Raw genomic sequence first — 15,878 nt, forward strand, 5'->3', positions numbered from 1 at the left:
ATTCACACCAAAAAACGTCCCCTGCTGAGATGTCCTCCATCCATCCACCCACAAAATTATACCCAGAAAAACAACATCTTTAAAACGGACTGTCTAGATTGCTTCTAATTTATTCTCTCTCCTTACTCACCCACATCCAACGGTCCAGATTGAGTGTGTCAACCTCCTCGTCCTCCCGCACGCAGCGAACCATCCGTGCGACTTCGTCCCTAACCTCCACCTTGTTTTCCCCTTTTTTCCGAAAAAAATGAAAGCTCAACGCGAGACGGGTCAGGAGACGGCGGCAGCGCCTCCACGCGCAGAAGCGCCCGTGCCTAGGGTTTGGGCGAAGGGCACGGCGGCTGCACATCCTGGCGGCCAGTGCGGCGACCAGATCGCCGCCAAGTTCTCGGAGGTGATCTGCGGGGCTGCGCCGCCGACCCCAACCTCTTCCTCCTCGCCGGTTCCCCATCTCACACTCCACCTCGGCCTGCCGAGCTCCGAGTCCTCCGACCGCAACTGGGACTGCTGCGAGGACGTCGCGGCCGCGCTCTCCCTCGGCCCGCTGCCGGCTGCCGCATCCGCTGGCGTCTCCGCCAAGCGCGCCTTCCCAGACCCCGCCCAGCGCCCTGGCGCTGTCAAGGCTAGCGACGACAAGCAAGCTTCCCCCCGCCGCGCCGCCGGCCGCCAAGTAAGACCCCGCTTCGATTCGTCGCAGGCGTTACTGTTTTGGCTTGGAACTGGACGCCCGGCGGACTGACCGATGCTGTTCTGTCGATCTGTGCAAAGCGCAGTTGGTGGGATGGCCCCCCATGTGGAGCTACCGGAAGAACACCCTCGCCGCGAGCGCCTCCAAGAGCAAGGTGCCGGCGTAGGAGGCCGCGTCCAGAGGCGGGCCCATGTATGTGAAGGTGAGCATGGATGGCGCGCCCTACCTCAGGAAGGTGGACATCAAGATGTACTCCAGCTACAAGGACCTCTCCATGGTGCTCGAGAAGATGTTCAGCTGCTTCATCACTGGTGAGTGGTGTTCGGTTCTATGCTTCTGTTTGATGCATTCCCCTCTTGTAATTACACAAGTACTGCGCCGTTCACTGAACAGTTTTTGCATAGTATGTCTTTTTTTCACAAGGATATTTACTTAGCCTGTGATTTTAACGGTCAAAGTGGTCTGCATAAATCATCGAGGAAAGACAGGCTGACTAATGGCTCAAAGGTGGATGCCCTCAAAGACCAGGGTTATGTCCTTACATATGACGATAAGGATGCAGACTGGATGCTTGTCAGTGATCTTTTAGAGGAGCATAGAGGTAAGGAAATGAGAGGTTCATGCCTTTGTTTGGTAAGCTAAATCCTGTAATGTGCAGGATTATGCTACCCTGCACTTTGCAGGGTTAGTTGTGGGCATTAGCATAGGGGGTGCTTCAAAGATAGATAGTAAGTGTTTCACTGAAAGTATATGGATTAATTGGCTGTGGTCTCTGGACAATTTGACCACAGGATTTGCTGTTTGTATATCGTCTAATATAATTTTGTCATCTATTGCTGTAGTTGATTCCTAACGGAGTAGTAATTTTGATTACATGGGGATATTGTTGTAGGTTTGTATAAATATTAATCACTACTGATGTTACTGTATGCTTTAGCATTATCCTGGATGTATGAGCAATACATAATCTTGAGCAGGTACACTGACCTTTACCTTGATCCAGTTTGGCCTCCGTTTGTATTATATTGCAAGCACATGCATATAAATATAACTACAATGGATATGAGCCATTGTAGTGAGTGGCTTTTCCTTTAGCAGTGAAACCTTCTCACCTCCCTCCCCCCCTAGAGTTTTACCATTGAATTAATACAGCAGTTTATGTTTAGTTTCCTGAAGTACAAGGTTGTGCCTTTAACCTCTATATATTATCTGTTACAAGGTTGCATCATTTATTATTTTCCCTGTGTTACGACAATGACATCAAGCTCAGGGATGATCTCATTGCAATGCCAATTTAAAAGAGCTCCTGATCAAGTATGTTTGCAGCTCACTGAGGTAACTTGTTTCCTTTTTAATAAAAATTTTATCACTACATTGTCAGATCTATTTCAGAACTGTGTCTATCATCTAACCAGCAACACATGCCTTCAGATGGTTGTGTAGTTACTACTGCACTTGCATGGCCTGGTGCAACATGAATAAAATTCAGAAAAATTATACTGCACTTGGTCTATTGCGAGCTCTTTGATTCACCTTGGCAAACTAATATACATCCCATAGGTAAAGTGCAATGCATTTTCATCTTAGCCGTGCAGCAGTTTCTGTCATATCTTTTTTCTGTCATCTTAACTATGCATGTTAACAACCAGGCCGCGGTGACACTCAGAGCTGGACCAGCTCCAGTAGAAGATCTCGGCCTTAGGTCAGTACACTCTTGTCACAGAGAATGCCAGAAGCTTGTCACAGTGAATCCACGGGGCACTTGATTTAATTTCTGGGTGATTTGGCTTGGGCCGTTCATGGCTAGGTTAATTTGTACTGTTTCACTAAACTGACAGGTTAAGAAAATAAAGCTTTTAGTTGATGTAGCATCAGCCAAAGAAAGAAAAACATATTGGCTCAGAAAAGGATACTTTTTTTTGTTTGCCAAATTGAGTGATGTCGTTCATAAAGAAATGAGCTTAGATAATTGCTGCATCAAACACATGGTTGGTGCTAAGAGAGTGGAAGGTATAAGAAAATTATATTATGCTGATAGAGGATCTTGATTAAACACCACGGTAAACAAAAAAACATTAGAGTTTATAATTAAGAATCTCAGTCAAAGCTAAAAAACTTGAGACATTGCCTATATTTTGTTAAGAAATGAGGCACTGACAGATTTACAATATGCAGTGTTTCATGATGATCGTATTTGCTAAATTAATGGCTTGTTGCTCCTGTACTTTCATCACAAAAAATGTATGGAGTATAGTTAATAACATTGACAACTTTGCTGGCATGAATTGGTGCAAATTCATTGTTGACCAACTATGACATTATGCAAACAAGTGGAAGGAACCAGGTTGGAGCAAAAAGACAGTGTATGGTCGCACAATTGTGATTTCAGATATAACATAAGGTGCACATCAATTTGTTTTATTTCCACCCAGCAGCTGATCAATGCGGTATGTTCTTCCCATCCCTGCTTGATTTCTTAAATATTAAATTTTGTTGTTGTTGGTCCTGAACAAATGATAAGAGTTGGGATGACAAATAATAGCACATATTATATACCTTAATTGTTCCTATTTTGTGAGAGAACTATATGTTACAATTTTAACCACATATTTGTATTATTGGTTATCATTTCCTATTATTATTGGTGCTTATCCTTTGAAATAGCCATGGGAGGGCATATAATAGATTTTCATTTAACAATGCCCAGATCATCTATACAGATGAGGCCTAGAACTTGTGTGTGAATAACAATGTGCGATAGATGAATTCAGTTATCTGTATCAACCTGGACTTTTTTCCTGTGCTTGGGGGATACCTTTTTATTTTTCTGACTTTAATTAACTCATTACAAATGCTTTGGACACAATGTACTCTCTTGAAGATGTTGAATGAATATTTTGGGGAAAATTCATACGGCCTTGTATGGATTGGTGTAGTGAGGAGCTCTGTTGTGCGGTAAAGAGGCTTCTTCTGTGTTTTATATGCCATGAGTGCATACATGTTGGTGCGTAGTTTAAACACCATTCTCATTTTTTCTGGAGGCCTGCATGAGCTTGAGCAGAGCACTGCTCCTGTATGTTTATAAATGTCACTCTGAAATGAACTGTCAGTTTATTTAGCTAAATAAAAAAAATCACAGAGAGATCACAATGGAAAAGGAGACATGACCAGATTGGTGCAGATGCAGATAGGTTCTTTGTCTGCCTGCCACCAAAGAGATGGAAAAGCAGGTTTTTGCATGACTTGAATATACTGCAAGGTGAAACTATCTGTCTACTGTATCATACAATTAATAGTCATTTGATTGCTTGACAGAACTAAAAGATGTCAGATCCTTTAATTTTTTTTAAAAGATCAGATCCTCTAATTTCTGACATACATGCTTATTCAAGCATGTGTGTTTCTGAAACTTTGGGCTTATTGGAATGTTTGTTTATTGCCTGACATTTCAGGGGAAGGGACAGCCTGTGTTATGCAATGCCTATTTTTTGCATCTCATTTTTTGGTGCATCTGACACTCCTACAATTCACTACATACAGGCACGATATGTTTACTTCAGTTTCAATTTTTGTATTTCTGGTAAGTTACCCTAAGCTTGGTGATTTGTGTTGGTTAGTCAATCCATGTGCCCTGACTTCAATTTTAATTATTGCAGCTAACAGTTGCTGTTTTGGTGCCTGAATCTATAATTTGGTGAATTTTTTCATTTAGCTATAAACTTCTTGTATGGTTCTGAACTATATGTCCATTTGCCTGCAGCTCACTCTGCGAGGAACTGACATTGCACACTCGGCACAAGCTAAAACCAGATGACTTGATTTGACCTTTGGAGGCTTCATGCTGCCTTATGTCAAAATTCAGGAACGGGCCGCACAAGTACATGATCTTTAGCGACCACTTCCATCTTGACAGTTTCTGTGACTGTTTCCTTTGTCTAGACGTTCGTGTGTGGGGTGGTTTTAGTGAACCATCACTCCTTGGAATGGATTGTCCTACCATGCTAACTGTTGGGCGAAGAGCAGAAGCAAGTTCTGATTGCTGCTCATGCTCCAGTCCAATTGTTGCAGCCCTGTATGCAATGTCATAGGCAATGGAACTGCAGAAGAGAATTGTATCGATAGCTTCTAAAGTGAAGCATCTCTGAGTTTGTTCTCTTGATCCCTCAACTGTAGCCAGTGATTCTTGTAAGATCAGACATAAAACCGTGTTATTGTTATATCATCGTTTCGTCATTTTCATGTGCATCCCTGAAATGATGCCGTAGCGTTAGCACGGGCACTATACTAGTACTAATAGGTCCTGATCATTGTCTTGTATTTGAATCGAACATGTTGCACTCTAGTGTGACCATGTGTATTTATGTAATCTATATAGCACAACAGATCACAAAATCATGTAAGAGCATCTCCAAAAGTCTTTCTAAAATTTACTCTCTAAACCATTATTTGGAGTCATTTGAGTAACAATCGATTTCTATATCTTCGTGTCCTCCTAGAGTTTTTTAATATCTTGTACGCATTCTAGAGAGTCATCCTTGTTCTGTATCTTCGGCTAGCGAAAAATCCAAAATAAAGGATATCTATATTTGGAGGTCGAATTAAGGAGGTCGTTGGAGGGTATTCTTTAACAAAATCTCTATTCATATCCTATAAATTAAATTAGAAAGGATATAACTCTTGTAGTTGCTCCAATGAAAATGTGGGTTGAGACCCGCCTCGGCTACCTGGACCTCCTCAAATATGCGTGCGGCCCACATAAGGTTTGGGTGGGCCGAAATCGGACCTAGTACTCAGTTTGACCTTGGACTTGCTCATTTGGGTGCGTTTGGTTCGAGGGATGAGATGGTCAATATTCTTCTCACTCCTCACTTTTTTTATTTGGTTTGTGGAATAGAATGGTTGATCCATCACCACCTCATTTCTCACGAGCTAATAATTAGTATACAGAGAATGAGTTGATTCCACCAAAGTTCATGTGATTTTTTTTCTTTTTTTTTTGAGAATACCAAAATTCATGAGGTGAGCTCGTGAAGCATGGGTGACTTTGCACAAACCAAACACACTCCGGCCCATACGTCTCAGCTTGTGAGCCCAATCGTCCTGGCCTCATTCCCCCCTTAGGCCCATCAACAAGCCGCGCTGCTCTCGTCTGTCGGCCGGCTCCCTCGCGTTCCCCCTTTCTGGCCGGCTTCCTCCTCCTCGCCCACCGCCGACGCAAAAAACCCCGCCCCCCAATTCCAATCTCGCCGCCGGCGCTCCGCTTCGCACCGCCAGGAGCAGCCTGTCCTCCCTCCGATCCGCACTCGCCCGCGTTGGAGTTGGGGAACGAACGTCTCCCTCTCCGTTGCTCCCCCTGCTAGCATCAGTTGGCGCTGGAATTGGTATGCGTCTTTCTCGATCTACTCTCCTCAACTCCTATCTACCCGCGCACATATCTTCCTTTCTGCAGAGTCCTCTGCTTTGCAAATTCATGCCTGCTGCTTGGGATGGACGAAAACGTAATCAGTATTCATTGAACATTGCTATGCTACTTCATCATGCTTCGAACAGAGACCTGACCTGCTAAGCATATCTGCTACTAATAGTAGCATATTTATTCTAGCTCTTATGAGAAATACAAACTAGTATTCCAGTGGCAATAAGAATATAGGTGTAGTGATGAGAAACTCAGCAATTTTTTTTTTCATTTTATGTTTTTTATGTATTTTCGAGACTTTATCATCGTGAAGGTATAATTTTGTTTACCCCTAAAAAGTATAGGTAAAAGTTTATATGAAAAAATTCTTACTAAAACATGCCATATTATGGATGCACTGCATAGTTCTACTCGTGAGGATTTCAGATCAACTTCGTATCTTGATGAGTTGGTAGGAGCTACACTTATTCGTCCCATGATCAAGAATGGCTAGGATCTTTTTCTTTTTAAAAAAAAAAGATAAGGGCTGGCAGCAATACTACTATACTATTATGGAAAAGAAAGAAATACAAGCAAAGCAGTACGGAGTACTACGCAAAGCTGTATTTTTTGTAATAATTTATAAAATACTTATTATAGCTACCAAATGCTCTTCTATTTTTTGTAGGCAACCCTTGAACTAAAAACCACATATTTGAGTACACAAAGGAAATCTTATTTATTCTCCAACCAACGTACGTATCAACATGTTGATGTGAATATGTGATGCGCTTTGGTGACTAAGTAGTTTCGTATAACCTCGTATTTAGCATTTTCTTCAACCTCGAAATGTCTATAGAAAGGGGAAAAAAAGAAAAGACGTGGAAAGTTAGAGAAAGAGCAAGAATTGGCACTCCCAGGGAGTGACGGCCTATCTTCTGCTGGGCCAGCCTAGCATCAATCGCTGTGAGGAGTGAATGGCACTCTCAAGGAGTAACGGGCCAGGCCCAATTCGCGTCGCTCAGCCGCGGCCGCACAACAGAGTGCGCAATGAAACAGTCGAGTTCAGAGGCATTAGCAGTTTTAGCACCACCTCGCTGCTCTAGCTCAGTTGCAGTCTAGGGAGAAGCATAAAAGGAGGGCCAGGGCAGCCTTGAGAAAGCAAGCAGCTGCGCGTTGCACACAGAGCGAACTATTCTTTCGCAGACTGCGGGTTGATTTCGAAATAATCTGAGGTGTTCTTTGAAAAATATACTGAGAGGGTCTCTGGAGCGCGGGTTGATTTTAGAAAACAGAAGGGTTTTTTGGCAAAATGACCGTGGCTCACCTGATCTGGGCCGTCCGCGCGCCCGATCGAACGGCTTCGAAAAGCACGCGACGTGGCACGCTGGCTGGCCAGCTTTTGGAGGCAGGATTCATATGTAAAAGATTTCAACAGCTACAGGAACACCACTGTTCTTATTATAAACATATTTAACTGTACAAGTGCCCCACTCATTGTTCATCCCCTATTCTGGCTTCATGCATGATACACCTTGATTGTGTATTTGGCACTCACATCAAAGTCTAGACTAGATGACACTGATTGATCACGAACTCACGATTAGTTCAACACTGATTGCTCACTATGAGTTTATGAGATCTTCAGTAGTACTGTAACAACTAAAATGGCAGGGAACAACACTGTTTCTAGTTAAGCTCTGTGCTATGCACGCACCAGAGATGTTTTTCAGGTCTGGTCCAATGTTCCCGTCACATCTGCACATTATATATAATACTAATAGTACAGCTTGACAGTTTCCTTCCCCTTTTGATGCTCACACTAATATATCTTTGTTCAAGTCTGTGTAGGAGATTGATCCTGATACCTCTCATAACTGCTGCCTCTATTTATTTGACTTTTCAAAGAGAGATTAATATGCTTCTACTCGCTAAAGGGTTACTACACCATGTGTGATGTTAATATTTGGCTCCTACTTCTGTGCCTGATGCTTTTCCCCCATTGTTTTCCCAACTGTAGGAGAATTCCTATGGAGACGATCTCATCCTGTCCCATCTGCAATATACAAGTTCTCACGGTTGAGCTAGAATGGTAATGGCGGATTCTTCTCCATGCTTCTGCAATTGAGCGTCTCCTCCCCTCTTTATTTTTTCTCCCTGGCATTATACACAACATACCACTATCTTATGCAATGTTTGCCATAATCATTTGTAGGCATGCCAATAGCCACTTTGATGATGATCAACTCCAAAGGGACATGGAATTAGCACATCAGATGGCAATTGCTGAATCAAGTACAGGTACCATGGTAATAATCTCGCTTTGGCTGTTTTCTCTCACATTGTTTTAATAATAGTAGCTGTAGATCATGGTCCATTTCAATAATTGAAAGGTTTTCTCTGCATAGCACTTGCTGAATCTAGTAAAGGTACCATGGAAATATTCTGCTCACAAGTTTATCCCTTTCGTATAAGAATAATATAGGTGTGGATCATTATTCATTTCAGTAGTACAATTTCTGTGTGGGGGGTAGGGGCGCCTTACAGTGTCCACATGTATTGTTTGAAAGACGCACATACTTACCTCCTAGTGCTGTTGCTGTTAAAACCTTCATCAGAGATATGCTTAGACTTCAGCAGAAAGTGAAATACTGTTCTAATTATCCAGGTTTGTGATCCACTAGTCCAGAAACGCCTTGGTACTTGATGTTTTGCATTCCTTGTTTTGCCAGGGTTATAATTCAGCTGATCTTTTGTGCAGAATGACCCAAAACGTTATAGTGGATCATTCACCAGTGACTCCAATACTCTAGGGGCCTCATCGAGTCATAGTGGATACTCACGCCATTACAGCGAGATATTGGATGAACAAATCTCTTGTTTGATCGGAGCACAAATTCGAAGCAAAGTTCAAGAAGTGGAAGGTGGTATTATGAGCTTGTTGAGGGGCTGCTTGGAGTCAGAAGCTGGTTCCTTGACAAGTATGATATCAGGCTATATTGAGCATCATCAGAGTCTTTCATCAGAAGATAAGGGATGGGGATGTGGATGGAGAAATATTCAGATGCTGAGCTCTCATCTATTGAAGCAAAGACCAGAAGCTAGAGTAGTATTATTTGGTGGTTCTGGATTTGTTCCTGACATCCCTTCACTCCAGAGGTGGCTTGAGATTGCTTGGGATAAAAAGTTTGATACGATTGGCTCCAGCCACTTTCATAACAAAGTTTATGGTGCCAAGAAATGGATAGGGACTACAGAATGTGCTACCCTCTTCCGCTCGTTTGGCCTCCACGCAAGGATTGTAGATTTTGATAGCACAGAATCATCTGACCTCCAAAGTAAGAACGGAAGGCGTGCAGCGAGTCAAGTACAAGGACCTATGGACAAGTTCTTAATAAAGAATAACTCTCCAAAATCATCGTCTGAACTTTGTCAAGAGGATGCTCAAAGTATGAGAGGAGGACAGGTCCTTGTTGACTGGGTTTGTAACTACTTTGCAAGTGAGCGTTCTGATAGATTTGCCACACAGCGTGTCACTGTCAGCAATAAAACGTAAGAGCTTATATGTCTCCATTTTGAGAGATGTTCTATCCCATAATCTGAAATGCTTACAGTATCTACAAGTAACTTTGTTATAGTGTAACTAATAACGAGGTAGGTGCCATTCACAGGCCACTGTATTTTCAACATCAAGGTCATTCAAGGACAATAGTTGGGATTCAAAAGAAAATGGGTCATTGTGGATCTCAAGAACAATACACCCTTTTGATTTTAGATCCTGGCCATGTAAGTTACAGTTATCATTAATTTTATTGGTGTGAACTATTTTCCCTTTAGTTGTCAGTTAATTGTATTTAATTTCACAGTCTATTTGAAGATCAGCTTATGGTGTAAGTTTGTTGGTTTCAAAGCTCAGCGAGTGTTGCGCTATTTGGTATTTTTGACTTTTCGTTCTTCATGCTTTTTGCTGAACAATTACTTGACCACCAACATAAACTGAACATCTGGTGTCTAGCTCGGCGTGGATGTATGTTTAGCTCTATAGAATATCTTCAGGCCCTCTTGCTTCCCATGTGAATAGACTCTTGTGATATTGATTGAGAAAGCAGCAGCTTAGACTTCAAAAGCACATGCCAACATTCGTTGTACCAAAGTCGTTTTGATGTGTTGCAACATATTGTGGATTATATTTCTTTGCTCTGGATCCTTATTTTGTATGCGTAGTCCATTCTGAAACTGCTAGTGTAGACTTTGAATTGCTGTTTCTCTGTTAGTATGCTATTCAAATGTTTTCCTTTAATACCACAGAGAACTGCAGATCTAGAAAGGTCTCTAAGAAGCAAAAAGGGATGGCAGCATCTGGTGAAGAGAGGTGTCGACACGCTCAGGAAGCCACAATATCAGGTACATCAAATGTCACAAAGTACATGAAATTGAGAAGGCTTACATGAATTTGTACACTTATATAATACATTATCTGGTGTACATGTCATGTTACCAGTTGTGTTATGTGGATCCTGGAATTGCTAGTTTAGAAGAGATGGAGCAACTGAAGGATATTAATAATGATAGTATACTAGTCAGGTTTTAGGTTCCTGGTGAGTATGAAAACCAACCCTGTCTTTCTTTGTTTATATATGTTAACAATAAAGATGTGCTGGGAAATTTGGATCGCTAATCTTGTTATCCATTGTTCAGATTATGCGACAAAAACAAAATGAACAATTCAATTATGAGAAATTGTGTCTAACTAATTATTGGTTTTTCATACCACTGTTTTATCGATGCTTCATTGGTTATTTTGACCTAGCTCAATGCTGTATTTGTGCAGTATTACCTTGATGTTGTGAAGCATGTTTCTCTGATTTTCTTAATGGTTCAACAGAAAACAGGTCATTATCAATCTGTTGCCACCCTCCACGCCACGGTCCACGCCCAAGTTGTCACCGTACGTTCATCCTCTACATTGGATCAACCAACGTCCACTCCAAGTGGGGAGGGCTTCATCGTCATCGTTTCGCTGGTGATAGTTACAGAGTGTAGTGTCATTATCAATCCCATCTAATAATTTCTTCTCAATGCACATAATGTTGCTAAACCGTAAACCTTTCTTGAGTCGCTCCGGACCTTAAATATTTCTTCAACAGCTTTAATTTTGAAAAACTTTCATTGATCCAAGTTTGAAAAATCAATATCCAAACCATCCAAAAGATCATATAGAGCGTGAGGTTGTTCTGATGCAAAAATATCCCCAAGTAAACTTGACCCGTGGAGTGTCAACCCTGTTGTAGAATTTATGAAGGAACTTCAAAATCAGTGCTTTGTTCTGACTTCTGCCAGTCCACCATTTTCTTTAGCCCTGCAAAGCCTTAAGAGGCCCTTTGCAGGCATGGGCTTGCCACAGAGGATTGAAAACCGTCAGTCCGACAGTGAAAATAGGACAGTCCGTTAAGTATCATGCCGGCTCCTTTGGTATGGATTGACGGTATACACTTGCGGTTACATTATATAAAGTGGCTTGGGAACCTGTACCAGGAATCAGATGGATGCGTCGAGCAACCTCAAGCTTCTTTTTGGCATAATCCACATACATTTTTGGTCTTGGAATCTGAAAAACAAATTTGTTACAATTTCATTGTAGCAAAGAACATGCGCAGAGAGTTTCAGGCCAGGTACCCAGCAAAGTAACTGTAGACTATCCGTTAGCTAACCTTACTGTAAACTGCATCAGTAAAATGCTTCTTTAAAACTGCGCCTTCGCCACCATCTACGACCTAAAGGCAAACAGACAAGACAACAATCGGCCTGTTCGCTGGTTGGTTTCTGGGCTGGTTTGGGCTGACTGGTGCTGGTTTATTGTGAGCGGGAAACACTGTTGGCTGGCTGGTTTGGGCTGACTGAAACCAATAAGCAAACAGGCTGAATGATGGGAGGGGAAACTACTTGGATAATGGAAGTAGTATATAGCATAAACATAGCAGTATGTCTACAAAATCATACTTACAAGTTCCCGAATGTGACCCATGCAGATATTAAACTGAAAACATAATAAGATGGCAAGTCATTAGCACTAAAACAAAATTACCAACAAAAACAACACAAAAGAAGTGGGAACATGTCTTAACATCTGCAGATATACACGAAACCTACATCACGGAGCATTAGGCCATATCCCTCGATCTGAGCTTGGATCCTAAACGAGCATGAAGAAGGAAGCTTATTTTCTGATGAAAGGATGTCCTTCAAAGCCTCTTTGAAACTCATCTGCTCGCACAAGGAAACATTAATTAAACATACAGAGTAGACAACAAGATAACACAAAAACAAACAATAATCAGTGATGTGTATATAAATTGCACAAGGCACAAGGCAGCCTGCCAACCTCTTGCTTAGAGGTTCGCTTCCAAACCTCAAAATAGACCAGATCATAGTCCTTTCGACAATCAAGATCACAGCGCAGGCCCCAAACATACTCCTGTGTCCAAAAAAAAAGACAATGGAGTCATAAAATGCATCGACAATAAGCATCACCTGCTACCATTATAAGTTAATAGCAGAACAAATGGATCTTACCTCATAGCCAAGAGTAGCTAAAGACGCAGGCAAATGGCTGAAGCCTGCCGCAATCTTCATGGCTTGCTGTGCTCCCCTGTCATCATACCTCAAAAACTAAAGGGCAAAGGAGTCATGGGGGCGCTAAACTATGCATATACCTGAACTACATTCTTTCCCGCTGTTGATCCTTACCTGTTTATGATCTAGAAGCAGAGCATCTTCAACCCACTGTCACATGGTGAAAACGTTGTCAGTCAATACAATTCAGCAGTAGCACATGTTTTTCAACTTTTTCAATAGGTAGACACACGATGCATACCTTCATACGCTTTGACAGTTCATCCCAGTACTTGACATACTCCTCATCAGTTTCATAGCAGCTAAAAGTTAAGCGATACTTTTCCCAATCAGGATAATCGACAAAAAAATCCTGCCATCCAAATGAGAGAAGCAATACACGTGACTTAAAGGAACAATACTAGATCCTTCCATTTGATTAAGTACTCCAACACAATACAAACATGGAAAGAATTTTTTTTTTCTCGAACTACGCAGGAGAGCTACGAGTCATTTCATTAAGATAGAAAAGAAAGTCTAGCATTCAACCTTTTGATGTAACTCAATATATACTTTGACTCACATATATACTGCTCAAATGAAAATCTATGTGATCACATTTTCAGAAACATACATACATATATATTTGCTTACTACAATTGAGAGGAAAATTTCAAGAACAATAAGGACAAAATAAAAGCTTATCCAGGCTTTTGACAAAACAAAACAGACTTCAAATACAATAACAGATTCAATAGTATGGACTTAAGGATTACGGATGTGCCACCTCTCTAGAGTGTGTTGCCATGTTTGCAAGCGCTATCTTATCCTATTTTTTGATATAAACTAGTACGAAAGAATTATACAATATATACGCTGCCATGGCACCGGTATTTAAGGTTAGTCAAAACTTCAGATGCAAATTCAAACATAAGTGGAATTGACTAGTATGAACAGTCGGCACAACAAATTACAACTAGCATTTTCGATTATCACACAAGTGATGTGTTAGCCTAGAAGGACAATGTTTGGCAAATAACTAGCATTGTTGAATATCACACAAGTGACTTGGACGACATGGGAACGTGAAAGATAGTGCCAACCACCAAAACATTTGACTCAACAAAAGGAAGAGTTTTTTAAAGCCCTTCGAAAGGTAATGTTCTATGTACTTAGTAACTTCCAGTTTGTGTTACGAATCTGGTATTATCCTTGTAATAAGGGCTCGCAGAATTGAAGGAGAAACGAAAACAATATATTCAAAGCATGAGTAAAACCGCTAAAAGTGCATTCCAACAAATTGATTTTAGGGCTTGGCTGCTTAATGGCATTATGTGTTCAGATTTTTTCCCCCCAGTTAACCAGTGCTAATCCAAAGAGTTGTAAACTAGTCAAAAATTTATATGCGGAGAACAAGGATTTAGAATGTTGTTGTCCAAGGAAAATAAAGTAACTAATGATGAAGATGTAGCATTTCAGAAACAAACTTAGGGCGCGTTTAGTTGGCAAATTTTTTTGGTTTTGGCTACTGTAGCACTTTCGTTTGTATTTGGCAATTAGTGTCTAATTATGGACTAATTAGGTTCGAAAGTTTCTTCTCGCGATTTCTCACCCAACTGTGCAATTAGTTTTGTTTTTCGTTTACATTTAGTACTCCATGCATGTGCCGCAAGATTCGATGTGACACTTTGAGGTGAAAATTTTTGGAATCTAAACAAGGCCTTAGCAAAAATTTCCCTAGTTGAATAAAGACCAGGAAGCTGGTCACAGGAATGGCCAACCGACGTGCAATCATGGAGGCTATTGCAAGTGATAGAATGTCATGCCCTCATGCAAAAGATCAGAGTAGCTCTTATAAATGATCGTGAGGCAACAACAACAAGAATTCATTTTGGATGCAGTTTAAATAAAGGGCGTAGCCAGTGCAGAGAGCTCCCGCTCTGTGCGGGGTCTGGGGAAGGGTGTCAGTGGCAAGCCTTACCTTCGCCTGTGCAATGCGAGGAGACCGCGACTCGAACCCGGGACCTTCCGGTCACAGGCGGTAAGACTCTACCGCTTGCACCAGGCCCGCCCTTCGGATGCAGTTTAAATACCGATGATAAAACGGAGGTGATATTAAGTTGTCACAGCTCTTGTAAGGACTATGCGCTGGTAGTCATCCAGCTCGGCGAGATCAAAATACTCGAGATCGTAGGTCCAACCGAAGATGCTAGGACCTGGCTTAAAGGGGTCATCCCAATCAAAAACCTCAGCAGTGGTGTCATCCCAGTTGAGACTACCCTCCTTCAACCTCTGCACGCAGATCGAACAAGGATTGATTTGAGGGCATCTATTGATTGTAAATAAGTGGAATTGAAATGAAGTGCAATACAAACATATAGTGTATATATTAAGCGGAGTACATATTTAATCATCAAATGTATAGACAGCAGGTAGATTATATGATGTGATGATATGGAGCAGCTTGCCTTGTAATCTCTGAAGCGAAGGCCACAGAGGCGTTGATACACCTCATGACTGTCTTTGTCATTTAGACGGGATGCAATCCGAACGTAGATGGGACGCTCGCGCGAGGAGAGCTCCTGCCAGCAACGAGAGAGCTCCTCCTCGTCGATGTCGTCTTCGGCCGAGAAGACCAACTTCTCCTCCCGTTCTTGCCCCCTTTGCTCCTCCTGGACCTGGGGTCGGGTATCATTGTCGTCGTCCATCAGCATCGCATCCGTTGTGTCGTCGGAGGATGAGCCAAGACCGAGAGGACGAGGAGATGGGCCGCCGATGGTCCTGCGCCTCTTGTCCCCCGTCCACATCGCCAAGCTGCTTCGTCTCCCGTGGTTGACGACGGCGCCGCTGGGCGCCGCAACAGATCGGACAACGGGGGGGCATCATCTCGAACAACCGACGACGAAACCCTAATCTCGATCCCGAAGAACCGACGATGAAACCCTAATCTCCAACCACCAGCAATGATATATGAGAGGGAATACCGTGATGGGTGGATTTATTTGGTGGTCAGGTGGATCGATCTGGGCTCAAGCCACGTCGGCCGACGACGCCAAACAATCGCACGCGAGGTGGAATCCGGGAAATTTTTTATATTTTTAACACTTTTTTTAAACTATTTTTAAAACTGACACTATTTTTTTTTCAAAACTAAAACTTTTGGACGCGCCAACTGACATGGAG

The 15,878-nt window shown here is 42.1% G+C and overlaps 2 protein-coding genes and 1 pseudogene across 3 annotated transcripts; 2 read left to right on the forward strand and 1 right to left on the reverse strand.

Annotated features, from left to right (window-relative positions):
* The first annotated feature begins 220 nt into the window (after window positions 1-220).
* LOC136470886 (auxin-responsive protein IAA5-like) lies at window positions 221-3,012 on the forward strand (annotated as a pseudogene).
* A 2,845-nt stretch (window positions 3,013-5,857) lies between these two features.
* On the forward strand, window positions 5,858-11,104 carry LOC136470887 (uncharacterized). Of its 2 annotated transcripts, none has more exons than XM_066468617.1 (8): window positions 5,858-6,069; window positions 8,104-8,175; window positions 8,299-8,392; window positions 8,845-9,635; window positions 9,755-9,869; window positions 10,392-10,487; window positions 10,585-10,681; window positions 10,969-11,104. In XM_066468617.1, exons 2-7 carry the CDS (start codon window positions 8,114-8,116, stop codon window positions 10,672-10,674), a joined length of 1,248 nt encoding a protein of 415 aa, XP_066324714.1. In that variant the 5' UTR covers window positions 5,858-6,069; window positions 8,104-8,113; the 3' UTR covers window positions 10,675-10,681; window positions 10,969-11,104. The 2 variants fall into 2 exon arrangements, with proteins under 2 accessions (XP_066324714.1, XP_066324715.1); XM_066468618.1 differs by lacking the exon at window positions 10,969-11,104 and adding an exon at window positions 10,782-10,961.
* Window positions 11,105-11,163: 59 nt separating this feature from the next.
* LOC136478153 (uncharacterized) lies at window positions 11,164-15,502 on the reverse strand. The gene is made up of 9 exons (XM_066476496.1): window positions 15,164-15,502; window positions 14,838-14,987; window positions 12,958-13,068; window positions 12,831-12,866; window positions 12,657-12,752; window positions 12,466-12,558; window positions 12,234-12,347; window positions 12,088-12,120; window positions 11,164-11,691 (listed from the first exon to the last, which is right to left on the reverse strand). Exons 1-9 carry the CDS (start codon window positions 15,500-15,502, stop codon window positions 11,539-11,541), a joined length of 1,125 nt encoding a protein of 374 aa, XP_066332593.1. The 3' UTR covers window positions 11,164-11,538.
* Window positions 15,503-15,878: the final 376 nt, after the last annotated feature.

Source organism: Miscanthus floridulus, chromosome 8, assembly GCF_019320115.1.
Source record: "Miscanthus floridulus cultivar M001 chromosome 8, ASM1932011v1, whole genome shotgun sequence".
Taxonomy (NCBI): Eukaryota; Viridiplantae; Streptophyta; class Magnoliopsida; order Poales; family Poaceae; genus Miscanthus; species Miscanthus floridulus.